Source organism: Pollicipes pollicipes, unplaced genomic scaffold (assembly GCF_011947565.3).
Source record: "Pollicipes pollicipes isolate AB1234 unplaced genomic scaffold, Ppol_2.1 Scaffold_7261;HRSCAF=8764_pilon_pilon_pilon, whole genome shotgun sequence".
Taxonomy (NCBI): domain Eukaryota; kingdom Metazoa; phylum Arthropoda; class Thecostraca; order Pollicipedomorpha; family Pollicipedidae; genus Pollicipes; species Pollicipes pollicipes.
The window spans coordinates 52325049-52352029 of NW_023597054.1; the positions used below are offsets into that span (position 1 = coordinate 52325049).

Sequence of the window (26981 nt, forward strand, 5' to 3'; positions counted from 1 at the left end):
TTTGCGTACGCATGCGGCGTGAACTGTGTTGACTAGGAATTTTAGGGCCCGTGGGTTAGAGCGTCGAGTCGGGTTGCGTTGGTGGATTTACAGCTATAAGCAGGTTCCTGCAACGGGGCGTGTGTGTAGGTACCTAAATCAACATAGTCATGTGCAATTGGAGGCACGAAAACTGCGTGCTTTTATGGTTTGGGGCTTGGGTTTATCGATAATGCAATCTGGAGCTGTGGTCCAGACTTCAGACTTTCAGTGTGTAAGGAGCTTTGTCTGTTGAGCTGTGGTTCTGCCTCCCCTTATTTTCTTTTTAAGAGTTGGGAAACAAGGATTTTAGCCATTGCAAAGCTGCATTACTCCTTAGAATTTTGCTATAATGTCATGCAACTTGTCAGAATGTGCATTGTGCCCCATAAGTCATGAAATATATATTTTTTGTATCATGTTGCATTTCTCATTTATTATGTACATCTGTTTTTTCACATGTGCATATGGAGTGCATGTTATAGGCTGCATATTGCTCCAACACCTGAAGTGTGGCATGAATAGGTTTCACATGTCTTGTGTTCTTTCTATATGAGGCTGAAGATCATTTGTTAAAACTATGGGAATGGTTGCAACATTTAGCCTGACAGCTGGCAGTTGCTTTATGCTTATTTAGTGGTAGTCACTGGCTTGTTTTGTATCCCACCCATGTGGTGGGACAGCATTGCACCAATCTCATTTTACTCTTGGGTATACTCAAGAAAGCCTGTATTGATGCTACATGTTTTCTAATTGAGATGATTCTGGTGATGACAGGTTAGGAGAACAACTGCATGCCTCAATAGGACAATTGTGTGCACATTCAGCCTACCATATATGGAGCATTTGACTTGCTTTACCCACAGAGCTTTTCAAATAAGAAGTCTGTTGTTCCTAATACTTAAAGGAACAAGTTAAATTTTTAGTTCCAAAGTGAAATCATTGATGGTTTCTACCACTACATTTTGGACAATCCTGACTCGTACCCATGTATCTTCCAAAGTTATCATTTTGCATGGACTCATCATTTTTTGTGGTTGCAATATTTGGTTAATTTCAGAGCTTGCACTGGTTCTGCATGTGCATGTGTGTCATTGGGGCTTTGTGACATACTCAGTTGTTGAGGCTATATGGCTTAGCTGCCTCTCACCCCGGCAGGAAGGGTGGGCACTGCTGGGAATTGAACCCCTGTACCTCTGGTTTCCCGGACATGCAGTGGTTAATGCAGACACATTAACACTACACTACCAGCACCCCTGCATTGGTACTGCCAGAGATCAAGTACAAATATTTTAAACTTTATCAATTGGCAGTAATTTTTACCATGTGCAGTGCTCCCAAGATAAACTTATAGCATTTGCCATTGGGACTTTCCCATTTGCTATGCTGTTTTTCAAAGCATCTCATGATCATCTGCTTCATCATTTTTCAGGTTGGCATTTTTGTGAAGAACAAACATGCTAGTTCTAGTGCTTGGAGATTTACACATCCCTCACCGCTCCAATGGGCTACCAGCAAAGTTCAAGAAACTCCTGGTGCCTGGACGCATCCAGCACATACTCTGCACAGGTAACTTGTGCACTAAGGAGACCCTGGACTATCTGAAGACACTATCCACGGACGTCCACATCGTGCGGGGCGACTTCGACGACAACATCACCTACCCGGAGCAGAAGGTGGTGAACGTCGGCCAGTTTCGTATCGGACTGTGTCACGGCCACCAGGTGGTGCCCTGGGGCGACACGGAGGCGCTGGCGCAGGTACAGCGCCAGCTGGACGTCGACATTCTGATCTCGGGCCACACGCACAAGTTCGAGGCGTTCGAGCACGAGAACAAGTTCTACATCAATCCAGGCTCGGCAACAGGGGCCTGGCAGCCACTGGACAGCAGCGTGGAGCCCTGCTTCGTGCTGATGGACATTCAGTCTGGCACTGTGGTCACCTACGTGTACCAGATGGTTGGGGACGAGGTGAAGGTGGAGCGGATCGAGTACAAGAAAAACTGAATGGTGCAGTGGCGCCTGTACTGAACGATGGGGTACTGGTATCATTAATGTCCTCCCAGGCAAAAATGGGCAGTGGTTGTTGCATCACGTATGAAGGTTTGGTTTGTTGGTGATGTACGTTTCGGTACAAGCATTAAAAGTCGGGATATTTTGTCAATAACACAGGCGGTTACTTTGTGAAAACAGTAAGTAATTTGTCAGGTGTCATAAGAGCATGGAACAGTTGTAGCATATGCTGGCTACTTAAGTTAAATTTTGAAAGAAAATTATCAAACTAAGCATGGCAAGGACAGATAATGTTGTGGATTAGCGGGGCCCAAACATCCATTTAACGGGCTGTTTTGCTTTTGTCTAGGCTCGTTGCCTTGTGCATAAATGCGTGTTCGTTGATCCGGTGTGAGGTGGGTGACTCGATACGCCATTTTCAGTTGCCGATATGAAGATATCGAAGCAGCTTATTCGAATTTCTCCCTATAGTGTGCAAGTGTCAATTAAATGAATTTCTTTGTTTGAACACATATATGTGCTATAGCGCATGAGTGCATTCAGCGTACATATGTATTGCCACAACCTTCTTTTGAACACCTTTGTAGAAGGTATTCGTGGATATATTATAAATACAAACAAGAAAATGGCGGTGTATATAATTGCTGCCCCGCCCCCTTGGTGGAAGCCAGCGACGTCGCCGATCCGTGACGCAGTCTTTTCCGGAGGCGGTGCCAACCGTCGACGGGGAGAGCGATCGGCGAAGCATCTCCCAGTTTAGAGCCGTCCGATACCGTCCCAACGCGTCGACGTGGTCGGGATGGTAAGGATGCTCCGAGAATGTCGTCGTCGGTATCAGTCGATTGGTGTAATCGTGTGCCCTCTGTTGATTGATATAGATCGCAGAGGTTGCGGCAGCGTTTCTGCTCTTGGAGTTGGTTGGAAAGTTCTGAACAAGGTCATGAATGATATCCAAGAGCATGGCCCCAAAGCAGCCAGACGCCTCGCGCGGCGTGGGACAAACGAAGCCATGGGATGCGTAGTAAATTTCAGTTGTTTTGTTGATGATGCCAAAACTAAGCCAATGGAGCCGGAAATCGCGGTAAAAAAAAACCACATGTCTCCTGGCATGTTAGAAATTGAGACCATGTGACCAATGTTCCACCTCCAAAGCCTCATCGGTGTCATATTCTTAAAAATCTGACACCCATGAAAACTGGCTGCCAAAAACTGTCTGTGATTAATCTGGAACGATGACATTTCAGCAAGCAACCGTGTGTTTAAGAATCACGTAAAGCGACGGTGGACATAAAAACATAAACGGTCTAATACTACTCCAATATACTGTGTGGAGCTACTAACCTTCATCCATTTGAGGGGAGAACCGCGCACGGCGGAGGAGCGGTGTTTTTTCAACCTGATAAAGGTTAGTATAAAAGAATTATCGTAGCCAGTAGGACTATCTACGATCAGTCTCTGCGATGACCGTATCGAACATCATTCTGGGGAATTTCCCAACATTAGGGCTAGCTCCCTGAGATCAAACGCCGGCGGAACGCGTCCATAACATCTGTATACCATGCTGCCCACATCGGCTCCCCACCTTGTCATGACAGCTTTCAGCAACATGACAATTCTGTAGAAATACACGTCGTGCTCAGAGATTGTCGCATTGTCATGCTGACTGATCGGATGGGCTTTTCCTGCAACGTTGCAGTCTCCACACTTTATTTCGCATTCAATTAACTTTGAGAGGGTAAAATCGTCAAAAAGTGAAAACCCTGAATAGCATGAATCGGAAGGGGATCTAGGTCTGGACGACCCAGCTGGCAGCGATGTGAGCTAGGGGAGAAAGGGTAGGAACGTTTCGATGCGTGTCGCAATGCTATGCAATACAGTGTGTGTGTGTGCGTAGACGGGAATTTGCTGTCGTGTGCACAGACGGTGATCCAACGGGGCGCTTTTAAGGAGTGGTGCCAGATCTCTGCAACCAGAGTAACCGAAGAAGCGAAGCAACTGCGTAGTGCGAATGAACCGATTGTCAAGCATCAATTTCAAAAATAAAATTGGCAAAATAATGTCAAACACCCTCGATCCACAAATGCGCTAGCAGTCGACCGGAAGCAACCAAGGAAAGGAAACCAACCAAAAAAGCAACCAATGAAAAACCAACAAATGAAAGCTTTTTGAAAGGGACCTCTTATGCGAGACGCTCGCGTTCAAACCGGAAGCACTGCGCATTGACAGCCCTCTTGAGTGCGGCAAGTACGCACCTAAAATACTTGGATTTTTACAATATGGTCGTAATTTAAAACAACACAACTCGTTGCGAACGGAGTGATTTTGTCGAGCACCATTCTCAACTCAGACAATATTCTCATCACCCGGCTGTTTTTTTTTTGTTGTTTTTTTTTAACTCGCGTTGTTCGCGAAAAGTGTGCGCATCATTGGACCTCCACCTGTTATATTTTCGTAAGTTTAACTCCACTGTCAGTCGGAGGTATAGCTGAATCGCAAACATCCCTGAAGATTAATATTAGGTTTATGACGTTGCAGAACAGAACCAAAAATGTAATTTCCGGTCAAAACATTTTTGGGAAAGTTTCAGTGCTGACTCTCAAGAATAGCAGACTTGCCAATGTACTGGCCGGACTTGTTGGCATCGATTGCCGTGGGTTCCTGGCTCCACTGTCGCATTTCGAGACATCTGCATAATAGTAACAGACCACTCCCACAACCGATCAATGCCTCGCTCGTACCTCGCCACCAGTTTCCTGTCAATTGTCAAGCGGCGAGCTCGAAGAGGCAGGTGGGAACCAGAAACCAACATTACGAACCTGGCTGGAGCACATACACATGAAAAGCCAAGCCAAGAGGAAAAGGTGTGAGGTCACCATGGTCACCATGCTGTGAGAGGGTGGGCGTGGTCCCTAATAGGTCACCGTGGATCCGGCCACTGAAAGCGGATGATCAGATCATTGCCTGCCTGGATTGCGTCGATTGGTAACGTCAGAGCTCGTCCTGCTGTAGCGAAAGGATGCTGCTTGTTGTACAACTGGCAGTGATCACCGCAGTGGCGGGCGAGCGCCGAGGCGACACATAGCGTCAGTGCAGGAGCGGCCGCGGTGCCGCTCGCCCCGTACAGACTGCTCGTGCGCCCGGTCCCATTGCTCTGCGTGCAAGTTTCGACTCAGGCGCACACATTGCATCGATGCAGCTTATGGGGCGACTGTAGGCACGTTCCTTGGTGTGTTCAGTGCGGCTGTCAATTAATTGAAGCGGATGGCCCAGATCAGCGTGCTCCGTACTGGGTCCCGCCACAAGCCCCGCGTCTGAGCGCGGCAGCTAGCGCCCCTCTGCCGACAATGGACGTCATTGGCAGCGGCCTGCTGCTCTCGGTGGCCCCGCACTGCGCCGGCCAGACGGCCGGACGGCGTCGCTCCGACTGGTGCCGACGGCCGCGCCAGGCCGAGCGTCGCCTGCTCGGCCGCTGGCGGCGGCGGCGGCCGGCCCGCGCTCTCCAGCGTCTCCTCATCACCGGCGTACTCTGGACGGGTGCTGGACTACCCTTCTACGTCTGAGGCCGCCACACACGAGCCGGCGCTGCTCCGGCCGGGCCTGACCCAGGACAGGTCAGGCTCTGACGAACCGAGCCCCGGCTGCTGAGCTGACCGACGACGGTGTTGCAGTCGGCTGACGCGCAGACGCTATGATTCGTCATGTGCCGTGCCATTTGCCGGACCGCTGGTCATCAATGTCATCAATTGGCTCGGCAATGTGGCTTCAGGCAGAAATCGTTCCGGGCTTTTCAGTGTTTGGCACGAGAAGAATAGCCCATTCGGCTCCCATTAGTGCAGCGGCCCTGACTCCTTGTGTAATGCTGATGAATTATTATTCATAACGTACGTGAACATCAAAACTGTTCATATCTACATGCCCTTGTTTGACACAGCTTAACCCAACTGAGGAGGTTCAAATATGCCTTTCCAGATTACCAATACACACACTGACACCGGTCTCAGGTCATCGACACTGAATGCATATCGACACTGCATACACAAAACACGACCGTAAGCAAACAACGGAAAGCTTGTCTCGCCTCGCGTCCGGATTTGTATTTCTACAATTTAAATTCCATCACCACGCGACGCGCAACGTGCAAGTGAGAATTTGGCCTTCAAATGTAATAGTCCTGGAATGCAGAAAAGTAACGCTTAACGCTATGCTACTCAGCACCGAGATCCGTTTTGACTCCTGTCTCATGGAGTGACCCAATGAGATGGGTTTGAGATATCCTGGCGGAAACGACAGTCAGTGCCTATATTAACTTATCTCTAGTTTAGTTGTTCAGTTCAGTTCAGTTCAGTTCAGTTCAGTTCAGCTTAGCTCCTTGCTGGCTGGAAGACAGGGGTCGAATGAAATGGATTTTTGCTGGGCTTACGTATGAGAAATGCAATTCTAATTCGTAATGCTTCTTACTTAAGGAAGGTAGGTTTATAATATGTTTTAACTCGTGCTAGCTAATCGTTATTGCTTTAACTGCAATCTGATGTTATATATATATATATATATATATATATATATATATATATATGTATATATATATATATGCATACACATCCATACGTGCATACATATTAATGTAAATATACACATGTATACTATATATATATATATATATATATATATATATATATATATATATATATGCATGCACATCTATACATGCATACATATTAATGTAAATATACACATGCATATTATATAGATATATATAGACATGATATAGATATAGATATAGATAGATAGATAGATAGATAGATAGATAGATAGATAGATAGATATATATATATATATATATATATATATATATATATATATATATATGTATGTATATATATATATATATATATATATATATGCATACATATATATATATATATATATATATATATATATATATATATATATATATATATATATATATATACATTACGCAAGAACTGATTGGAATTTTTCATTTTGAAAACTGCGAGTCATTAATCAAATAATTCAATGTGAGCAATGAGTCTGAACTGAGCTGAATAAAAAAATTTGGAACGACTATGACTGATGAACGGAATCGGACCCCATAATCTGTGAGTAGGTCCTGAGCCGGCTCAAAAAAATTGGAGTGTAACACAAATCTAACTTAACGTACTCGTTTTCTCAGAAGGTTCCCACAAGTCCTCCTTAATCATGACAGGCAGGCGAGACGTAAAAGTGGTTGCGGCGGCGGCTCGAACTCAAGGCTAGCGGGCGAGGCGGTACAGCAGGGCGGTGACAACCACCTCAGCAGCGAGCACCCACAGACCGGGCCTCGGCTGCGGAGGCCCGTCGCCAGCCGACTGCGAGGGCTCGTCGCCGCCCGGCTGCGGAGGCCCGTCGCCGCCCGGCTGCGGAGGCTCGTCGCCGCCCGGCTGCGGAGGCTCGTCGCCGCCCGGCTGCGGAGGCTCGTCGCCGCCCGGCTGCGAAGACCCGTCGTCGTCGCGCTTCAAACGCAGTCGAGCCGAGTCGTGCCCGACCCAGAAGATGGTACGGCTCTGTACCAGCGTGACGCGGAACACGACGTCCTCGGCCAGGTCAGCGGGCGCCACCCACTCTACTGACACCGAGTGCTTGTCGGCGCTGTCCCGGTGGCTGATGCCGTTCTGCGCACAACACACACATGTGGTCGAACATGGTCAGTCAGGTGGTAGCTGACGCAAAAAAAGACAGCAGTGTGCGTGTGTGCGAGTGTATGCAAGAAATTTAACTCAGAGCGGTCAGTTTTGTCACTGTGCCTACATTTCGAGAAAAGTCTGCTAGAAGGGACCGATATCACCTGCCAGCTGGAGACGGGCGACGGTCCTGATAGCTGGATGGACACCGGTCCTCCCACAGCGGCGTGACTCTCCCTCTTGCCCTATTGCCGGGCGACACCACCCTAGATCCCGTGATCTTTATAGTACCCTGGATCCTAGGACAATCTTTGTTGGATGCATGACAAAATCCTGAATCACAGTAGACACTTAATCGGATTAAAAATGAATCCATAAACCTAAGAAGTAGATTTAGAGGGTTCAACAGACCGTTTGGCTGCCGAACAGCCTTTGCTCAACTCTACGCATTTAGGCCGCCATAACACGGCAGCAGCGTGTTCCGCGATTCAGGGCAGCTTGCAGTAGCCTGGGATTGTGAGGTTGGTCCGTGAAAAATAGGCTACTCGGACCAGGCTTGATGTTAGGGAAATGGTACGGGCCTTTGGGCTTTGGACATACTTCTCGAATTTGAAACTGACGAGATAATTAAAAAGCTCAACTAGCCTCACGTGGGGTAACAGTGAATTTCAAAAGTTGTTTACTAGAAAAGCCGTAAAAACTAATGCGACAAAGTTTAAAAATGGATCTTGAGTTCCAGAAGATCCTTCGATAAAATCAATGCATAAGTCCTACAAAATGTTTTAGAAAAATGAAATTAATCTAATGTCAAAGAAGGTTCAGTAAAAGCTGAACTAGATTTTGAATCCCGAGAGCTGAGATTTAGGACTTGTGCGACCCAGATCCCGGGATCCTTTTCTCAGATACAAACGTTTGTCTGAAGAGCAAATTTCTACGTAACATAGGATTCGTCACTAAAGCCTACATACGCACCACAATGTTAACAAACAGCGGTAGATATACCCGGATAAAAACGATGTCGTTCCAACATGTCCTGAGGATTTGCGCTGAAAAGAGCAGATGGGGAGAAAGAGCGTGCTCGTGACCACGAGCCTGGCTGGCCGACACTCACGTCGCTGTACTCGCCGCAACTGGTCAGCTTGTACTCGGGGACAGCTGTGAAGCTGCCCAGCGCCGGCAGTGAGTCTGTCCCGCTTGCGCGGCGCGCCTGAACGAAGAAGCCTTTAAAGGGCATCTGGTGCTCCCGGCTGATGGTCACCGTCACCCTGTGGAGGCGGGCGGGGGGTCAGTGAGGGGCGCGTCAGCCGCCAGGTCGCACCAACTCAGCGGGCTGCGCACTACGAGAACGCGCATGAGCTGCGCTCCTCGTCGTTATTCAACGTGAGCTGATCTGCTGTTAGTCCTTGCCTATATGTCATCGATCAGCTCACATTGTCGGGGCAGGAAACTCGCTCGTTTCCGCCGGCTAGCGTTTAGGAAAGCCCGATGGGCCAGTCCAGTGATCGTCTCTTAAAACGCACGGTATACTTTTACACGGAATTCTTTGCTGAGTCGGGAATAGCTGCCGGGCTACCCTACCGCTGCCGTCCATCGGTCAGTCACCGGGTCAGGGGATCCAAACTACAAATCTCAGGGAGGACCTCACTCTCACTGTTCAGGTTGAGGTATCGCCAGCGATTACCGAAGCAGATGGATTCCAAAAGCCTAGACCATTGCATATTTGACAGTTGGCCCCACACGAAGGACATCGAAGGTTCTTGCCGTAAAGGGAGTGTCCCACATTTGTATGGAGTTTTAAAGTCAGTCATCTTCACTTAGCCCCTACTGATGTATGTTGGAAGCATGACCGCGCTACAACGCACTTTTCCTTCTAGCCCATATAGTTCACGTGTTAAATACCTGCTTTTCACAGAGCTGTGAATCGAACTCCATCAGGCCAATTTCGATGAGCCCGGTACCAAACGGGGGATTGATCTTCTTGAGCCGGTCCATTGACCATTTTTGGTCTAGCGAAGCCAAACTCTTACGGCGTGCCAAGTCAAAGTTTTGGTGCACGGCACGCCCTGAATAATAATCGAAATAATCATAAGAGAAAGTTGTGTTCGAAGTCAGAACGTTCCCGGCATTTTCTACCAAATTCCCACGAAACATACTAAACTGGTTCTGATAGCCAAGACGTGCCAACAGTGTTGTTCATTGCACAACTCCTTCTGAGTTTCTTGCAGGAAGCGTGGGAACCACGTTCATTCAAACTTGCAATGCGTTCATTATCATGGCACCTGCGCCGCGCCACCTTCGGTTACCGGCTGCCAAATATGATGTACTAACAAGAAATCTAGCCTACATAGCACATCTGGAATATTTCTGGTTAAAGGCTGCAGCTTTTTTGTGCTGCAGTTTGCCCTTCCCGGTATGCATTACCCTCCCGGTATATATCATCTTCGCTTACCCTTGTTAGGTAAACGTACCACCATCTCATTGGCCACGCGGTGTTTCAGGTCAAGAGGAGTGTTACGCAGAGTCGTTTCGTGATCATTACAGGGCTGTGGGGTGACGGAAAATGGATAACGTTGGGGCAGAACTGCATGCGCCTAGGAGGGGGGAGGGACGCAAGCGCCGAGCTTTACCCCGCGCAGGGACCCCCCGGGGTGTGCGCTGGACGCCCGATCGAGGTTCTCCCTTCGCAGGAAGTCTCTCGGCCCACCCGTAGCTGGCGCATACAACCTGCACCGGATAAGCAGGGCGTCGCGAGGATTCAGGATTAAGCAGGGAAGACGATAAGAGGGTTGGATGACCAACACGAGCCACGTTTTGTGCTGCTTAAGGCAAGCAGTTGGAGATGAGATATTACGGAAAAGAGACTTATGATTGAACAGCCTACGAACAGCGCCATAGCCGTACGATTGCTAATCAACAGTTTAATAGGTAACCTTGCTTCCGATCCTTTATGTCGGAGGGAGCGGTAATAATATGTAAAGAATATCACGGAAAAATATGCAAGAACGCCACAACAGGCCAAAACACGAGCACACAACGATATTTGCTTGAGCGGACACGCCCAGCGCCGCCAGCGCCTCTCTCGCCAAGCTGAAGCAGTAAGATTAGTGCTGGGGCTGCGATTTCGCACGGCCAGTTTGGCAGCACCTCCAACGTCAGTCAAACGTTCCATGACGTGATCATGCAATGGCGCATTAGGGAGCATATTTAATAAGAAGAGAAATTGTGTCGTCTGGAACAGCCTGTTCCACGTACAATTAAACCAACAGTTACAAGTGAGCTCATTTCATCTCATCTGATGATTCAATATCTTCAAGCGTGGAACACTCCCTTTAATTCTGGAACATCAGCGGGGTTAGTTGCTGGGGCCGCCATAGAGTGCATTCGCGATGGTGATACAGCTACATCATATTAGGATTTCCAGGGCCTGCAAAGTAAATCCATAACGTGGATAGATGAACTTTTGACAGAGCTCAACTTTGCATGTTGTGGAATCGATAGTGCCAATTACATTCCGCTGAGAGCAGATGGAGAACTGGCAGTGAAATATCTACAATCGCGCCACAAGCTCAATTGACTCTAAACACCTGGTCGCTCACTAGCCGACCAGGTGTTCAGAGTATATGCGATGACACGACCACCCCGATGTGGTGGGGGCCGAGAAGACGAAAGTGTAATGACATCTCCTCGTTCCTATCCACGCCAACCTGTCGCCCGGCGCAATGGCGACATCCGACACCACCACCCTGTACGGTAGGGTCGAAGACTGGGCCGGCACGCCGTGACCCGGGGTCATGTCGCCGCAGGCCACGGCCGGGGCGCCGCCCGAGTAGGCCCGGCAGGCCACCACCCCCAGAGCCAGCACCAGCAGCTGCAGCGGACACCGACGCATCTCCTGACGGTCACAGACACGCGCGGCCAGCGTCAGGTCGTTTACACATCGCAAGGGGCCGTGCGCACACATGGGCCGCACCACAGCCCAACACCCCCGAGAGGCGCACGCGACACAATGTGACGCATCTGTAAGGTGCGGCAAGTTGCTCTGCTTCGGCCCAACTGGCAGAGACACACCTGGCTGCTGACCCAACCGCTGCCGAGGTCAGTGTGTCCGGAGAGACTCACTCACCGGGCGCGGAGTCGGCACGGCTTGGTCGCGGGGAGAAGGCGCGCAGAATGTGAATCACGCTCGGCCGCCGCTGCAGTGATGGGGCGAATCACGCTCGGCCACCGCTGCGGTGACGAGGCGATCACGCTCGGCCACCGCTGCAGTGATGAGGCGATCACGCTCGGCCACCGCTGCAGTGATGAGGCGCCGACGAGCCGGCTTGGTCCCGGGGAGACGGCGCGCGGAATGTGAATCACGCTCGGCCACCGCTGCAGTGATGAGGCGCCGACCAGCCGGCCGGCGGTCGTGCGTTGCAGAGAGCGACGGATTCTCCAACCGCAGGCGTCTTCAGAGATAGCGGACCGGCGGGATGCCCCCGCGCGGCGCAATATTCGTCTACCTCTGGCAGTGCGACCATCACCGGAAAGCCGTTCTCTAGCGACCACGCGTGTCTGCGCAGGCGACAGACGAACGTTTCGCGGCAAGTTATTAAGTCAGATTGCACGACTCAGTGCAGAACGATACGTGTCTATCGACGCGCTGCCCCGGCCCCCTCACACAGCGCGGGAGGGTCTCGTCGCCCATCGATCCCTCCTCACTTGCCACGGTCGTCACACGTGCGCGCCCATATCGCCCCCGTCATAGGCCCCGCTTACGCGAGCATTCTAATGCGCCAGCAACTAACAACAGAGGCTTAACACGTGTATTAATCCCCACATTATTCAAAACATTGACATTAAAACTCGGAAGCGTTATTACACATCATGCAAGGTAAAAATGGACGGATATATTTCGATTGCAGCAGATCATGGTTCAACAGGCATGTCTCACTTTTACAAAATGCCACCCTTTTAAATGAAATCGTATTATCAAAGCACTGGTCAAGAAGGGAATATTTTCTTTTGAGTATGCATCCCGTGTAGGGCATATTACAAATGGACATTACATATGTCATCCCTCCTCTCCAACAGCATCACACAAGCAGAGCAGACGAAGGACGCAATAGTTTGTATATGCAGCGTAGGCACTGGAAAAGCACGTAACGTAAAATGTCTACTGCATTGATCATGTGCGCGTTTGTTCCATTCACAACCCGTCGAGTAAGTCTCTTTGAACTAACATAAAGCGTGGGCTGCTTAAATTGTCCTCAGACTGAACTTTTACGACCAACGCCCGACCAACTGCCACCGAAGTGCGCATTGTCAAAGAAATAAGCATCGCACGCGTGATTCGATAAATGGGGCAAGTACACTCGCCAGGGTACGTACTGACTTTGGTCCGTACCGTGGCAGGACCACTGCAGTTGGCGCACTCAACGTCTACAGCCCACGTGGACGGATGAGTACATGTCATGCCACTACACATAACACGGTGCGCGCTAAGAGCCCGCATAATGTCAACAGCAGCAGCGAGATTATCAACACCGGGACCGTGCGGCTTAACAGCGAGTCAGTCACCCCGCCGAGGCAGCGGGCTGACGGCGGCGAGGTCTCTACAGCGTCCAACCCACTGCCAGGCCTCCTCAGCCGCCGGCACCGTCGATCCCCGGCGAGGGACCGGCCACGTACGCGGGGGCGGGACGGGGCGGCGGCGGGCCTCGCCGCCGGCCCGCCCACACACACACAGACAGACAGCTATCGCCCAGACCGCGAGATCAGGCCACAGGAAGCACACACCACTCGGTGCAGACACTTCCTGCACGGCTGAGCGGGGCGGACACGCGAATGGATAGCGGCGTCGGCGCGGCGCAGAGCCGCGCCGGTCTATAACAGGGCCGAGCCGACCCGCGAGTCGCGCTCGTCTACAGCGCGATCGCGCCGACTGAAAGGACCACGCCGATCAGTACCGGGAACGCGCTAATTTACGACGGGATAGAGCCGGTCTGCAAGATCGCGCCGTGTTGCTGTCATCGCACTTGAATACTGTGCGATCGCGCTGATCTAAAGCAGGCTTGAGTATATCTACGAGAGAATCTTGTCGATCCACTTTTCTGCTGGCGCGAGGACCACCATCAACACCAGGAGCGTCACGAACAGCAGGTTGATTACGATGTAGATGCCAAGCACCGTTCGCCGCAGCGTTGAACCCTGGAACAGTGACATCAGCCTGCCGTACGAACGATATGAAACCTCCATCACCCACCTGAGAGCCATTGCTGGAACTGGATGCATCTGGATGAAGACCCACTGGATAGTTCAGGACAGGTCTGACAGACTGGGCGGCTGAACGGTCGGGCCCAGGGCAGGACTGACCGGCGGTCGGGTCCAGGGCGGGACTGACCGGCGGTCGGATCCGGGGCGGGACTGACCGAGGTCGGGTCCAGGGCGGGACTGACCGGCGGTCGGGTCCGGAGCGGGACTGACCGGCGGTCCGGTCCAGGGCAGGAATGACCGGCGGCCGGGTCCAGGGTGGGACTGACCGGCGCTCGGGTCCAGGGCGGGACTGACCGGCGGTCGGGTCCGGGGCGGGACTGACCGGCGGTCCGGTCCAGGGCAGGAATGACCGGCGGTCGGGTCCAGGGCGGGACTGACCGGCGGTCGGGTCCGGGGTGGGACTGACCGGCGGTCGGGTCCAGGGCGGGACTGACCGGCGGTCGGGTCCGGGGCGAGACTGACCGGCGGTCGGGTCCGGGGCGGGACTGACCGGCGGTCGGGTAAGGGGCGGGAGTGACCGGCGGTCGGGTCCAGGACAGGGCTGACCGGCGGTCGGGCCCAGGACAGGTCTGACCGGCGGTCGGGTCCAGGGCGGGACTGACCGGCGGCTCGTCGGGGAGGTGGTCCGGTGGCTCAGTGACCGGCTCGCCGCCCGCCGCCGCCCGCCAGCCGGCCATGTAAGCGGCGCGCGGCACCTGCGACATGGGCCGCCAGGGCAGGTAGCGCGGCACGCAGCGCCACCAGCCGGCTGGCGGCGGCGGCGGCAGTAGCAGGCGCCCGGCACGGTCCGGCCGGCTGCCCATCCGAAATGGAGTCGCTGTCCGAGCCGAAGCAGTGGGCCGTCGCCGCCGAAGAGTCGTCGGCGGGCTATGACGGAAAAGGACAGGGCGGAGGAGGCGGCCACACTGAGCTGCACAGTGACGCGACATCTGCACCCGACCCACACCGCATCGGCCCGGCTCGCGGGCGCCTTCTCGAATCAAAGCGGTAAAAAAGGGCACGCAACCTTCAAACGTTTTGGGTGTTGCAAAATATCCCGCTCTACATAAACGAGAGGTGCCCGATTCTCCACCATTTGCCAGTTCATTGCAACCCACCACAAGCCCCCGCTGCTGCCTACACACTTTCTTCCACCAGGACCAGTCAGCTCCTCCCCACGGGGGTATCCCGGCTAACACCGGACCTGTGTGCAGTTTTGGCCCTGCCCGAGCGGCACACGCCCCCTACATGCAGGCGGTTCATCTAGCCCGGCCACTCACGGGCGCCTCCTGAGGCCGATCAGTCTGATAGGCGTGGTAGCTGTTCATGCCCATGTCTCGCATGTTGTACGCCTCGGCGTGGCCCTTCTGTCCGCTCAGAGTGCGGTCTGACCAGCACTGCTGCATCTGGAAGGACGGCCCCACAAGCACACTCAGGCCAGGCGTCGCGGCAATGTAAGGGGGGTGGGAGGGGATCACAGCGAATATCGCACAACAACCAATGAAGGTGCAATAAGCACGGAAGTATTGTAACGCGCCGCCACTAGGGTTCCCCCCTTCCAGGACAACGGCATGTCACATATAAAATAGCTTTTCCCGACCATCCATGAACGAGTGCTGATGAATGAATGAACATGAGGCGCACACGAGCGGTCATCGGAACCGGCTTGGGTAGCTTGTTTCAGGAGCTTGAAGTACATTACTGCGAGGGATCCAGCGGCACGGTGTCGTGGCGAGCTGGCAAAATGTGACGCCACAGGACGGCACATCACACACCATATCCAACTAGTGCCGAGATGTACGACACGACCTGTCAGAATCGTTCTAATGCGCAAGGCGGCAAGCCTCCAACTTGCACAGCGACAAGACTGAACGCTGCTGCAGCTCGCTGCATGTGGCATGACCTCGCTCGCGCTGGTCCCGCCCGGCCTCTTCACGCGCGAGGCGGGTGACGGCCGCGCCGACGTACCGACAGCACGAGGTGCACGGCGACGTGGAAAAGCACGAAGGCGGCGAGCACCCAGTAAGCCCAGTCAGGCAGCTGAGCGGCCGGCAGCTGCACGGCGAAGAAGACGGTGGCGATACCCAGGATGTGCGCCGCCGAGCCGACCGTCCAGTGCAGCCAGTTGAAGAGGGCGCGGCGAGGCGTTCCCGGGTGGCAGCGGCAGAGCGCCATCAGCGGCTGCAGGACGGCCAGGCAGACGCAGAGCACGCCCAGCAGCGGGTGCGGGCTGGCGGCCGGCCCGGCCAGCAGCGGCGTGGTCGTCCACCCGCCCACCTGCCACACCACGCACGCCAGGCCGGCCAGCGTCAGCAGCACTGTGATCACCATCAGAGCGCGGTGGCCCTGGAACCAGAGGTCCAGCCCGGCCAGCTTGCGGCTCACCCACGTCTGCTTGTAGTAGCGCGCCAGCAGCATGCCCGTGCTCGCCGTGCCCACCCAAGCAGTCAGCATGAGCGCACCGTGCACGCGGAACAGCAGGCCACTGTCGCCGGTCGCCTGCCGGGCCGAGGCCAGCTCCACCGGCTGACCGCTCACGCGCCGCGACGTCTGGTGGTAGCGAGGCCCGCCGTCGGCATCCACTGCGGCAGAGGAACGCGCTCAGCGGCGGCGCACGGGCCGGCCGCGGGCGGCCACGTCCGGCGCCTGTGCGCGAGGGCGTGGCCGTGACGGGCAGCGGGGCGAGCGGACGGGCGGGCCAGTCGGAGTTGCTGAGGTTCGGGTCGGGGCAGACGCAAACGGAGGCAGCCGTCGGACGGACGGTCCACGAGCCGTCGACGCGGGTGTGACGCCGCGCGTCGACAAGAAGCCCTGCATACCGCTCACCAGCGCTCAACGCGTGCCCCACCGCCACAGCGTACAACAGACACAGTACAGGACCACATCTGTCCACGCTCGGCCCCGCCGATCGCCAGGCGCCACTGACCTGCGCCGCTCGACACCATCAGGTGCAGGTCGGACGAGGCCAGGTCTGCCGTCTCGTCGCCCACCGAGAAGCGCGCCGCGTGCGTGAACTCGCACAGCAGGAAGCCGTCGCGGTATTCGCTGGAGAAGTCGGTCACCAGCTCACCGCCCTGTCGGCCGGGCGGCCACGGTGAACGTGGGAAGACCGACCAGGACCGACTATGCAGGCCACGCTGTCGCCAATACAGCCGTCAACAAAACCATTTGGGCATCTCAGAAGAGCATGTAAAATCAGCTAAACGGTAAAACGGTCACAAAGATTGGAAAACCAAGTCGCTTAATACCTACACTTACATGCAGTACACGCATCCCGGAGACGTTCACAATGCTTACCGCGGATGTGGCGTTCTGCTGATTTGACTGTTTTCCCTTGTTGTGGGCGTGCTTGATCTGGTACCCGCCGCCCGGGCGGTCCGTGCAGTAGATAACTGCATCGTCCCCCTGTCACAGAGACGGCAGAGGTCGTCACGCACCGACCGACGAGCCGGCCGTCAGTGCAGCCGACACGCCGTCCTCCGCCCCAGGGCAGGACAGCGTCAGCGGTCATGATGCACCGTCCTCCGCCACAGGACAGGACAGCGTCAGCGGTCATGGTGCGCCGTCCTCCGCCACAGGACAGGACAGTGTCAGTGGTCATGACACGTCGTCCTCCGCCCCAGGACAGGATGGCGTCAGCGGTCATAATGCGCCGTCCTCCGCCCCAAGGCAGGACAGCATCAGCGGTCATGACACGCCGTCCTCCGCCCCAGGACAGGACAGCATCAGCGGTCATGACACGCCGTCCTCCGCCCCAGGACAGGACAGCGTCAGGCGGTCATGACACCGCCGTCCTCCGCCCCCACGACAGGACAGCATCAGCGGTCATGACACGCCGTCCTCCGTCCCGGGGCAGGACAGTATCAGCGGTCATGACGCGTCTAAAACCACGCCCTGAACGTTTCTGAACATGACCAATACACCTCTCAGATGTGTCAACACAACACATACATCCGTAAGATATCTTCAGGCGTAAAAATACGCATACCGCTTCAGCAGCATCTAAGTAGCACGTAAACCAACTACCGCACCCAGCCACCACACTGGTGAGGCGCCCCACCGGCAGCCAGCCAGCCAGCCAGCCAGCCAGCCAGCCAGCCAGCCAGCCAGCCAGCCAGCCAGCCAGCCAGCCAGCCAGCCAGCCAGCCAGCCAGCCAGCCAGCCAGCCAGCCAGCCCGTGTCCGCGACCGGCCGTCGCTCACCATGGCCGCGTCCCTAGAGAGTCCCATGGCCAGGTACTCGGCCGGCTGGTGCTTGCCGTACAGCTGCAGCCGGTAGGCGCCGTCCGGCCGGCGCGCGTACGTCACCATCAGGTCGCAGTTGCGGCCCTCGATGCAGCTGTCGGCGCGCGTGAAGCAGCCCTTGCTGAGCAGGCAGGCGTCGTATATGGTGGCGATGGCGCTCGCCTCCGAGCTGGCGCCGCCGCAGTTCTGCCGGTGGCGGCGGCGGCGTTATAGCGGGGGCTCGGTCGGCTTGGGGTCCGGGTCAATCCCGGGCCTCCACAACAAGCTGGCACAACGACAAACCGCCGGCTCTGCGAGCCGAGCGGACGATAAACAAAAACTGACAGTGCTGGCGATGTGTGAGCGGCTGAGCACGAACACGTTGCACCTAGGCACAATCTGTTGGACACGTCCAGTTAGCCCCGACATCCTGTGACCTGGAGGGGCCCAGGCCAGGTCACACAGGGAGTGCCCCAAGCCTCTCACCCTGGCAGGAAGGGCGGGCACCGCGGGGAATCGAACCCCGTACCTCTGGTTTCCCAGACGCGCAGCGGTTAACACAGACGGGTTAACCACTACACTACCGGCACCCCAGTCCCCGGGCACTGCCGGCCTCAGTCGGAACACGTCGTCCGTACCTCAGTGCAGACGGCCTCGGTGCTAGCCGGCGGCGGGACGGTGCTGGTGGGGGGAGCCGGAGGCGCGCTGGCAGCGGCGGACGGTTCTACCCGCTGCGGGGGTGGGCGTCGGGATGGGTCAGAGACACGCTCCACCAGCCGCGCTCCCACCCGGCCGACGCCGCGCAGAGCAGAACAGAACGCGAGGGCTCCCGCGCACGAGCGTCGGCGACATCGCGCGGCCGCGTCAGAGACGGACAGACGGTCGCCGGAGCTCCGCTGGCTCCAGCGTCGGTCACCAGCACACGCCAGACACAGCGTTCTGAACAAGACCGACCGTTTACCACACCCACGCCGCTAGTTGGCCAACGGAGACACAAACAACTTAAGCACAAACGCGGCGAGAGCGCCTCTATCTTCAAATCGAGCGGGGAAGGGCGGTGGTGCGGTCACAGGTGGGACTGGCAACAGGTCTGAGGTGAGCGAGGCCACCGGCGCCGGCCACGCCACACTAGACACAGCCCGGCTAGGGCGTCCGACCGTGCGCCAGCATCACTACTGACCGGGGACAGCCGGTCGGCGCCACCCTCCGCCTGCGCCGGAGCCGGAGATGGAGCGGGAACCCGAGTATCGGCGGTGGTGTCGGACGCCCGGGCGAGCCGCAGTCGAGGCGTGTTGTGTCCCACCCAGAAGGTGTCGTGCTTCTGCACCACGGTGACGCGGAACACGACATCCTCGTCCAGGTCGCCGGGGGCCTGCCAGAGCAGCGTCACCGCCTCCTTCTCCTTGCTGTCTAGGTGGCTGATGCCGTTCTGCGTGCAGAGCACACACAGGCGGAACGTCAAACGTCAATCAAGGGCTGAAGTTCGGCGGTATTTAGGACGGCCACAACCTAAACCGGGTAGTCACCTCCAGAGAAGTCACCCTCCAGTGAGCCAACGCACTCAGCCGCAAGCTGCAACCAGAAAAAAAATCCAGATGACGAAAGGAAACCCCCTCTGAAGCACCAGGGAGAGCACGACGAGCGACTTTGTCCGACATCCACTCACGGTGACGCCGTAACGCGATTCATTTAATCCCACTTCACATGTTAACATGACATCAGTGGCAGAAAGGACCCTGCGCTCATGAACAAAACCACCCGCGCCGCAACACTGAAGACTCGGCCGGAGGACGCCGCGGAGATCGAAGGAAGAAAAGGAAGGCCAGGGAGGGCCCGTGGGCCCGCGTGGCCGCCAGCTCACGTCTTGGCCAGGCTCGCACGACACCGTCAGGTGCTGGCGCGTGAAGAAGCGGCCCAGCGCCGGCGACGAGTCCGGGTCCCGGGCGCGCCGAACTTGCACGAAAAAGCCCTTAAACGGCGGCTGGTTGCCTCGTCTGATGGTCACCTTCACACTGAGGGGGACGAGTGACGAGGTCAGCGGCGAGCGGGCAGGACCAGCCACGCCCGGCCAGGTCAGCAGACCGCGACAGCAGGCGGGTCAGCACGAGCGAGGCAGGTCCTCTGAGAACATATGACATCGCATGTGGACAATGTCCCAGTGTGGTTGCTGGTGTCGGAGTATGTCCGGCATATAGCGGGGCGTCTGGTTCAAAACCTTCGTAGTCAGCGCTCAAAACTTTTGGAGAGGATACACGTGTGGACTGGTAATATGAACTGACCGCATGGCACAATTGGTGACCCAAATGCACTGATTGGTTTTGTATTAAAACCGTTCTTCGAAGAAATGTCCGACCGCCGGGCTTCGGACAGCTACACAGGTAAGTACTTAAGGGGAGTTTCCCACTTTTGGGGCTTATTTCAAACATCCTCCAGTGAAAACTCCGCACGATTTAAGTGGAATAATGACACTGGCTAGTGCCGCCGCAGCATAGTCAATATATAATATGAATAACAATTTTCATAATTTTCCAGTCCAAATTACGCTGCCAACACTTTGTAACAGCACTAAGGTTCCTCCTTGCAGTCGCGACTACTGTCGTCACGACCACCGTGCGCACGCACCTCCAGTGGTGTGAATAAAAATGCGTTTGTTATTGGTCCAGTGGACGCGAGCTTAGTACCGAGAGGCGCATTGGGTGCAGTTTGGACCAGTGTGTCACATCAAGCATGTGCTACTCCCATTCTCCGACCCAAAGTGCGCCTCGAAAAGAGTCACTACGGCGAACGCCATAGCGGAGATATCAAAAAAAGTATAACGTTTCGTTGAAGTCGCGGGGATAATAGCTTCATGTTCGCTTTCGTGTCCAAATAGTATTTTAAGCTTTCGTAGCACTTATTTCACGAACGTTTTGGCACGTGAGTGTGTTGCAAACATTGCAGAACACACACACGTTGGGCAAAAGTAAGGCAAATGAAATGCATTACTTCCATAGTGGTGAACAAGGAGTCAAACGAGATTTCTGCCGCAGAGTCGGTTGCGTCAAATCTGAGCTATTCAGAGGGATTTCGATATAAACTGGTATTACCGATCAAATCGTACATGTTTGATGTAACAAGTGAAAAGTACAAAAAGTCAGATACTCCCTTTTAGAAAGCTACCTATGTATGCATCCGTGTGGCCATTCATTATGCAACGCATAACTTGAAATAGCTCGGTGTTGACATTCGTATCGCATGCCATTCGTATGCCGTTTGAGTGTCACGTGTATGAAATGACATCGACAAAACACAGCAATCTCCTAAGACCGTATCCAGAAAAGGCAGCACATGTAACACCACTGAAAGGTACGGGAACGAACAGGGCCTTCTTCCCCGTGCACGAAGGCAAGGACTCTCCGGGACGCCAAACTGTGCGAGTCAATCAATGTGACAGCAACTGCCCGACGGCTGATGATGACATAAAATCGTCCAGGCCGTGCGCCAAACCGTCCAAACGACGTCCGTGGACCATCATAATACGACACAATGATGGGAACAACGTATCTTCAGTGCCTGGAAAGCCCGGCTATGCAAACGGCTCATGCTGGGCGAGCGGAGGAACGCACCGCAGGCGCAGCGTGGAAGCGTGCAGCCATGGGCACCAGTCCGGGACCGTGCAGTGAAACCATGCCTGCCGCTGAGCCGACCAGCCCGAACGAAATCCGCTTTCTGCCGTGACTGTGACAATGGACCCGGGATAGTCGTCTGGCCGTTGTTTGTCGCCGGGCTCCGGGCCGCTGAGCGGTAGTGGAGTTGTGTTCGGACAAGGAACCCAGCTGCGGTAAGCTAAGGTGTGCTCCTGACGCCAGTCAACTCACGCCCACCAACCACCTCCTTCTGGTGATCGGATAGCGTCAATGTGACGAGAAGCATCCGTGGCTTATTGGTGTTTTAGGGGGCGCCGACACAAGGTCAAACCGAGGTGGGCGAACTGTCGCCGTACCATGTTTACCACACCATGTTTCAGCCACAGACGCCAGGAAGACTGCTGGGTTTTGAGGATACAGCGACCCTCCTTGGTCAAATCACACACCGGCGCAAAGCAACCCTAGCACCCCCCTAAAAACGGTCCTGTAACCATGTGCTCGTCCGACACCTATCAGTGTCATGCCCCGGCTCGCCCGCTGGCTCAGACCGAGGGCACGCACAACTCGGACCGGGGCGCCGAATCATCGCCACCGGTAACCGGCCGGCGTTACCCAGCCGGACGCCGGCGGCTGGCTGGTGATACCGGTGAACGGGTCCGGCCCCGTTCGCCCACGTTGCGTCGGCCCGGCGGAGGCGTCACGCCGGAACGGAACGTCACGCGCGCCGCGGCCGGCCAATGGGGACGAGCCCGCCAATGGCCAGCCATGCGGGAACAAAAGCCAACCCGACCGAGCGCGCCGGCCCACCACCGACCACCCGGGAACTGATGTCGGCCCAACGCTCCGGTCACCCGGACCGTCAGGTCCGCCGCCGGCTGCCGCCACCGACCACCCGGGAACTGATGTCGGCCCGGTGCTCGGTCACCCGGACCGTCAGTCCGCCGCCAGGCTGCCCGCCACCGACCACCCGGGAACTGATGTCGGCCCGGTGCTCGGTCACCCGGACCGCCAGTCCGCCGCCGCCAGCCTACCGAGCGGCGAGCTGTCCGACCGCAATCCACCGTCAGCCGACACCCGTCTGGGCTGGCGATTCGTCATCATTTGGAGGTGAAACTAGCTGAGGATTGCAGTCACTTATAGCGGGTTATTCAACGCCATTCGTAACAGTTTTGGTGTGCTTTGAAACTTCCTTTTCAGGACTGACCGTGACAGGCGGTTGGACGACCGCCATCGTGCGTTTGGCCCCGGACGTTTTCTGCACATTGGCGCGAGACCAGCGGAGTGACGTACAACAGACGACGTTTCAATGGCCGTGACAAACTATACCATTCCGCAGAGGGGGACATCGTTTACCCTACAACGCATCGCCATGCTTTGAGTCGTACCAGGACCGTTTGTGTCCCAGTGAGAGGGCCGTGTTCTCTGACGATGAATGACCCACAAGTAACAGGCGTCAGCAGCAAGCATTTCACCATTCACGACACATCACACGTCAAAAAACAGGATATGTGAGACATGTGATATGAGACCCCCAGGATACGCAACCCATTGCATACGGGGCGCACATGGCCGCACATATTGCATGCATGTTACATATGAATTTGCACATGGGTCACATCAAAACGCTTAACAAAAGATTGCGTCCATTCTCCATAACGAGCATCTGAGCTATAGAGGCCACTGCAAAAATCGGCAAGCAGCCACGCACTCCATGCAAAGCGAAATGGAAGCAAGTGCTAAGCATTCAATGGCAACTTATGAAGTCAGCTAATGGGTTTGCAGCGGGGCATCCAAGCGGATGGAAGCGACACCCAAAACAAACCGTACCGTTTCCCCCTAACCTAGGCACCTGCAACAGAGGCCCGGGCACTTCATCAAGACCAGCACCAACTTCTTCCAACAATTATTATGTTTACACCATTCAGGGTGGTTTTTTACAAACTTCTGTTTGACGCTCCGGCAGTCAGAATCGACTCCGAAATCATGAGAAAGAATAGCTAGGCGCGCTGGAACCGATTCGCATAACCTTTTCTATAGAGAGCGTCAGAGAAAGTCAACTAAATCGCTTTTTTGCGATTGAACGTTCTGCTGAAGCGGAAATTAAGCGCAAATCAAGGTTGTACGCATCGTCAGAGACGTCATTCTTCCATTGCGTCATCATACCTCGCACACCATTTATTGATGGCAAATTGACGTCCGTTACATCTGGAAATCGTGCCCGCGAACGCCAAATATGAGCGACTCGCCACTTATATTTGCATTAGCCTTGATTGTCGCATGGTCAATGGAATGATAGGATTTAAAAGACATCATTATGACGTCACGGATGCCTCCGTGACCTTGAAATGGTCTGCACGAAATAGTCTGCACATGTTTGCAGACACGTAGCTCAGAAACTGGAGGGCCTTAGGTTTTAAGAAGGGCGAGGCCGTCAACTGCACTGAATTATCTTCAACAGGACTATTTCATTACATATAAATATGGAATGCTCCCGTTAACAGAAATCTTCCTTACGGTCGTTTTTGTCGAAGGGAGCGGTAAGGGACCCAGAGGGGTGGGTTTCTTTTTCTCCCGCTCACTGTAACGGCACAGAAGTCCAGTGGAAGGCAGGACCTCATACTTTGACATCGGCTGGGCCGCTTAGTCAAGGCTCGGTTCTGGGATTTTTCGGGAGCGCCACTTACCGTTTGGACGGCTGCACGCTGTCACCGGACACAGTCACATTGTATATCATGTCGGACTGCTGGGCCGGCACGCCGTGACCCGGGGTCATGTCGCCGCAGGCCACGGCTGGGACGCCGCCCGGGTAGGCCCGGCAGGCCATCGCCGCCAGAGCCAGCACCAGCAGCTGCAGCGGGCGCCGAAGCATCTCCTGACGACCACGCGGGCCCGGCGTTAGGTCGTCCCCAAAGCCCACGCGTGTGCAGCCTCACCGGTGAGGCGCCTCACCAGACACGCCACCTGCTGAGTGGCACGTGCCGGCACCTCCGCCGCGTCCTCTGGCTGTAAACTGACCACCCCGAACACGTCCACCCCGCCGGTGATACCTGGCGGAGCCGCACCCTCACAGCGGCCCGCACCTTACGGCTCCCAGCCAGTCCACACCCACACGCAAATGAGCGCAGTCACGCGGCGTGTGCCAGCGCCAGGCGGGCGCGCACGGCAGCGGCCGGCCCACCGCGACCGGCGTGGCGACGCCGCGTCACGGCTGACCCCGATCCGGCGGCGGTCACCGCGCCGGCAGCCGCCGCCGCCGCCGCCGCCGTCGCCGCCGCCGGACACGTTCACACGCCGCCGGCCGCCGCGCCACTGGCTGCCCGGCGCCGTGCCCAGCCGGCACGCGCGCCTCCTGCTGCTCCACAGGACCACAGCCACTGATGTCGCGACTGATACACCCGTCACGGAGACTCACCCGGTCGGCCCACGGATCATGACAGCCACCGGCAGTGCCGCAGCAGCTGCCGCCGAGAAGCACCAGACCAAACACACGGGCATTCAGCCGCTGACAAACAAGCCAGTGCAGGTTCAAGACCTTTTAGACGTTCGGAAAGGAAGCACGGTCGAGAGACGAGGGGCTTCTACAAATGCCGTGATGCCTGCAGGCGATTTGACTTATCGTGCAAACGCAGACGACAAGGCTCACATGCGCAATGGACTCTGACTACGGTTTCAGGCCCGCTGCGTGACACTTCTGAGGGCATACTGTGCGGTAACATGAAATATACACACGTGTAGACGATCTAAAATACCTCGCCCTGCGACTCATCTACCCATTACCCAGATACCCTCCGAGAAAGCAGCATACCGCGCCTCTATCGTCCTGCACGTACATACGCTGCCTTTTCCCCATTCTTATTACACTCAACTACTTGAGTGAACAAGGTTACCTAAATCGTCCTCATTGTTGACCACGTGGGTGTTTTTAAACAGCCCACACGTGTCGCCTAACTGTAACGTTTTCAAGCCCTCGATTCTTCTTGGTTTGGTTAGAGACATCAAGAAGCGCCAAAATGTGAACACCACCGTATTTAATGCTCAATACCACGAAGCGTAATGATGCTAAGGTCTCAGCTGCCCCGCCTCAGTACGTGATCAGCTGCAATGACTCAAGCTGATCAGAGCCGTAACATACCGTGGCACTTTTAATTGGAATAGCTACGCATCGACAGATAATATACATGCACTGCACGAGTACAGCATCTTATTACTGCATTAAACACGCGCGACAGACATTGAATGGCACCGCGTCCGCATTCCTTCGACGCATGACCTTGAGCGCCCACAAAGGGAGACAGGGGAGCGGCGCGGCTCTCTGACGTAAACCCGCGTCGCTGCTGTAAACGCGCCGCGGAAATCCGGTGCCGGCCCGGTCACATACAGCTTGGTTTATTGTCGTGTCTTATCCAGGGCACAAATACACCAGTCCAAATAACAGGAATATAACGAATTGCAACCTACCTCAAGTATCACACCTGAGGAGAAAGAAGAGCCCCAAATCACACCAGCACAGGTGACGAAAGGCTTTGCCAGCTGGTCCGTGCATGTAGGGGCTTGAAATGGCCAGGTTACTTCCCTGCACAGCAGAGAGCTGCGTCCATCCCCGCCTTAGGACAGGGGACCGGTACATGAGCAAAGGACACAGGGAGCGGCGGGATCGCTCCAGCACACAGCCAAACGCGGCGGGAGGTGGCGGGCGGGCGGGTGCGGCCACGTCACGCGTCAGCATGAACAGCGTGTCCGCCTTGTGCTCCTGCGATGGTGGGGCGTGGCGGGGTCAGGCAGAGCCAGCTGGCGGGGGATCCGTGCCCCCCCCCCCCCCCACTTACAGCACCGGAGCCAGCTGCCACAGCGAGTCGAGGTGTCGGCGCGCCCGGAGCCGCCCGGCGGGGTGGGCACGGCCCGCCAGGCAGTCACGCGACACCGTACCGGAAATCCCGGATAGAGGCGCACGGACCCGGTGCATCACACCATGGCTCTGGCCACACCTCTGAGTCACCTCACCGCCTCCAACACACCCACACAGGCTGCCACAGCTGGGCAAAACTCATTTATTACTTGTCACCAATGCACAAAGCCTAGGCAGAGCCTTCATGCTGCAAAGGTGTCAGTTCTGTCAAGATCTGTGCATATTCCTTTCATATATCTTATTTGGCAATCTCATCTGGAATAGAATGATTCCTTCAGGACATG

At 55.3% G+C, this 26981-nt stretch overlaps 4 protein-coding genes across 6 annotated transcripts in view; 1 reads left to right on the forward strand and 3 right to left on the reverse strand.

Annotated features, from left to right (window-relative positions):
• Positions 1-2658, forward strand: LOC119111871 (vacuolar protein sorting-associated protein 29). 3 transcript variants are annotated; one of them, XM_037235716.1, is made up of 2 exons: positions 1-129; positions 1451-2658. In XM_037235716.1, the coding sequence occupies exon 2, from the start codon at positions 1476-1478 to the stop codon at positions 2022-2024; it is 549 nt and encodes a 182-aa protein (XP_037091611.1). In that variant the 5' UTR covers positions 1-129; positions 1451-1475; the 3' UTR covers positions 2025-2658. The 3 variants fall into 3 exon arrangements, with proteins under 3 accessions (XP_037091611.1, XP_037091612.1, XP_037091613.1); XM_037235717.1 differs by having other exon boundaries at positions 20-125; XM_037235718.1 differs by lacking the exon at positions 1-129 and adding an exon at positions 140-253.
• Positions 2659-5354: 2696 nt separating this feature from the next.
• On the reverse strand, positions 5355-11975 carry LOC119111596 (putative defense protein Hdd11-like). The gene is made up of 5 exons (XM_037235404.1): positions 11832-11975; positions 11413-11600; positions 8820-8973; positions 7459-7699; positions 5355-5365 (listed from the first exon to the last, which is right to left on the reverse strand). Exons 2-5 carry the CDS (start codon positions 11595-11597, stop codon positions 5355-5357), a joined length of 591 nt encoding a protein of 196 aa, XP_037091299.1. The 5' UTR covers positions 11598-11600; positions 11832-11975.
• A 523-nt stretch (positions 11976-12498) lies between these two features.
• On the reverse strand, positions 12499-24890 carry LOC119112617 (putative ferric-chelate reductase 1 homolog). The gene is made up of 11 exons (XM_037236837.1): positions 24872-24890; positions 24476-24663; positions 20027-20177; positions 19346-19594; positions 18804-18896; positions 18145-18372; positions 17240-17347; positions 16869-17016; positions 15911-16524; positions 15223-15348; positions 12499-13897 (listed from the first exon to the last, which is right to left on the reverse strand). The coding sequence occupies exons 2-11, from the start codon at positions 24658-24660 to the stop codon at positions 13772-13774; spliced, it is 2028 nt and encodes a 675-aa protein (XP_037092732.1). The 5' UTR covers positions 24661-24663; positions 24872-24890; the 3' UTR covers positions 12499-13771.
• The window catches only part of LOC119111597 (interleukin-1 receptor-associated kinase 4), a 20617-nt gene continuing 18322 nt past the window's right edge, over positions 24687-26981 (reverse strand). The window contains exons 9-10 of the mRNA XM_037235405.1: positions 26508-26541; positions 24687-24838 (exon numbers count right to left, since the gene is read on the reverse strand). Of these exons, the coding sequence (XP_037091300.1) occupies positions 24687-24838; positions 26508-26541 (186 nt within the window). The remainder of the gene's footprint in view (positions 24839-26507; positions 26542-26981) is intronic.

Excerpts from the sequence above, each read along its gene's own strand:
- LOC119112617 (XM_037236837.1), bottom strand. The coding sequence starts at position 24,660 with ATGCTTCGGCGCCCGCTGCAGCTGCTGGTGCTGGCTCTGGCGGCGATG. Across the intron at positions 18,897-19,345 it reads GCGCCGACCGGCTGTCCCCG|CGGGTAGAACCGTCCGCCGC; the intron begins GTCAGTAGTGAT and ends CCACCCCCGCAG. Across the intron at positions 18,373-18,803 it reads CCGAGGCCGTCTGCACTGAG|AACTGCGGCGGCGCCAGCTC; the intron begins GTACGGACGACG and ends CGCCACCGGCAG.
- LOC119111871 (XM_037235716.1), top strand. The coding sequence starts at position 1,476 with ATGCTAGTTCTAGTGCTTGGAGATTTACACATCCCTCACCGCTCCAAT.
- LOC119111596 (XM_037235404.1), bottom strand. The coding sequence starts at position 11,597 with ATGCGTCGGTGTCCGCTGCAGCTGCTGGTGCTGGCTCTGGGGGTGGTG. Across the intron at positions 8,974-11,412 it reads GCCATTGCGCCGGGCGACAG|GGTGACGGTGACCATCAGCC; the intron begins GTTGGCGTGGAT and ends CCGCCTCCACAG. Across the intron at positions 7,700-8,819 it reads GTTGCGGCGAGTACAGCGAC|AACGGCATCAGCCACCGGGA; the intron begins GTGAGTGTCGGC and ends TGTTGTGCGCAG.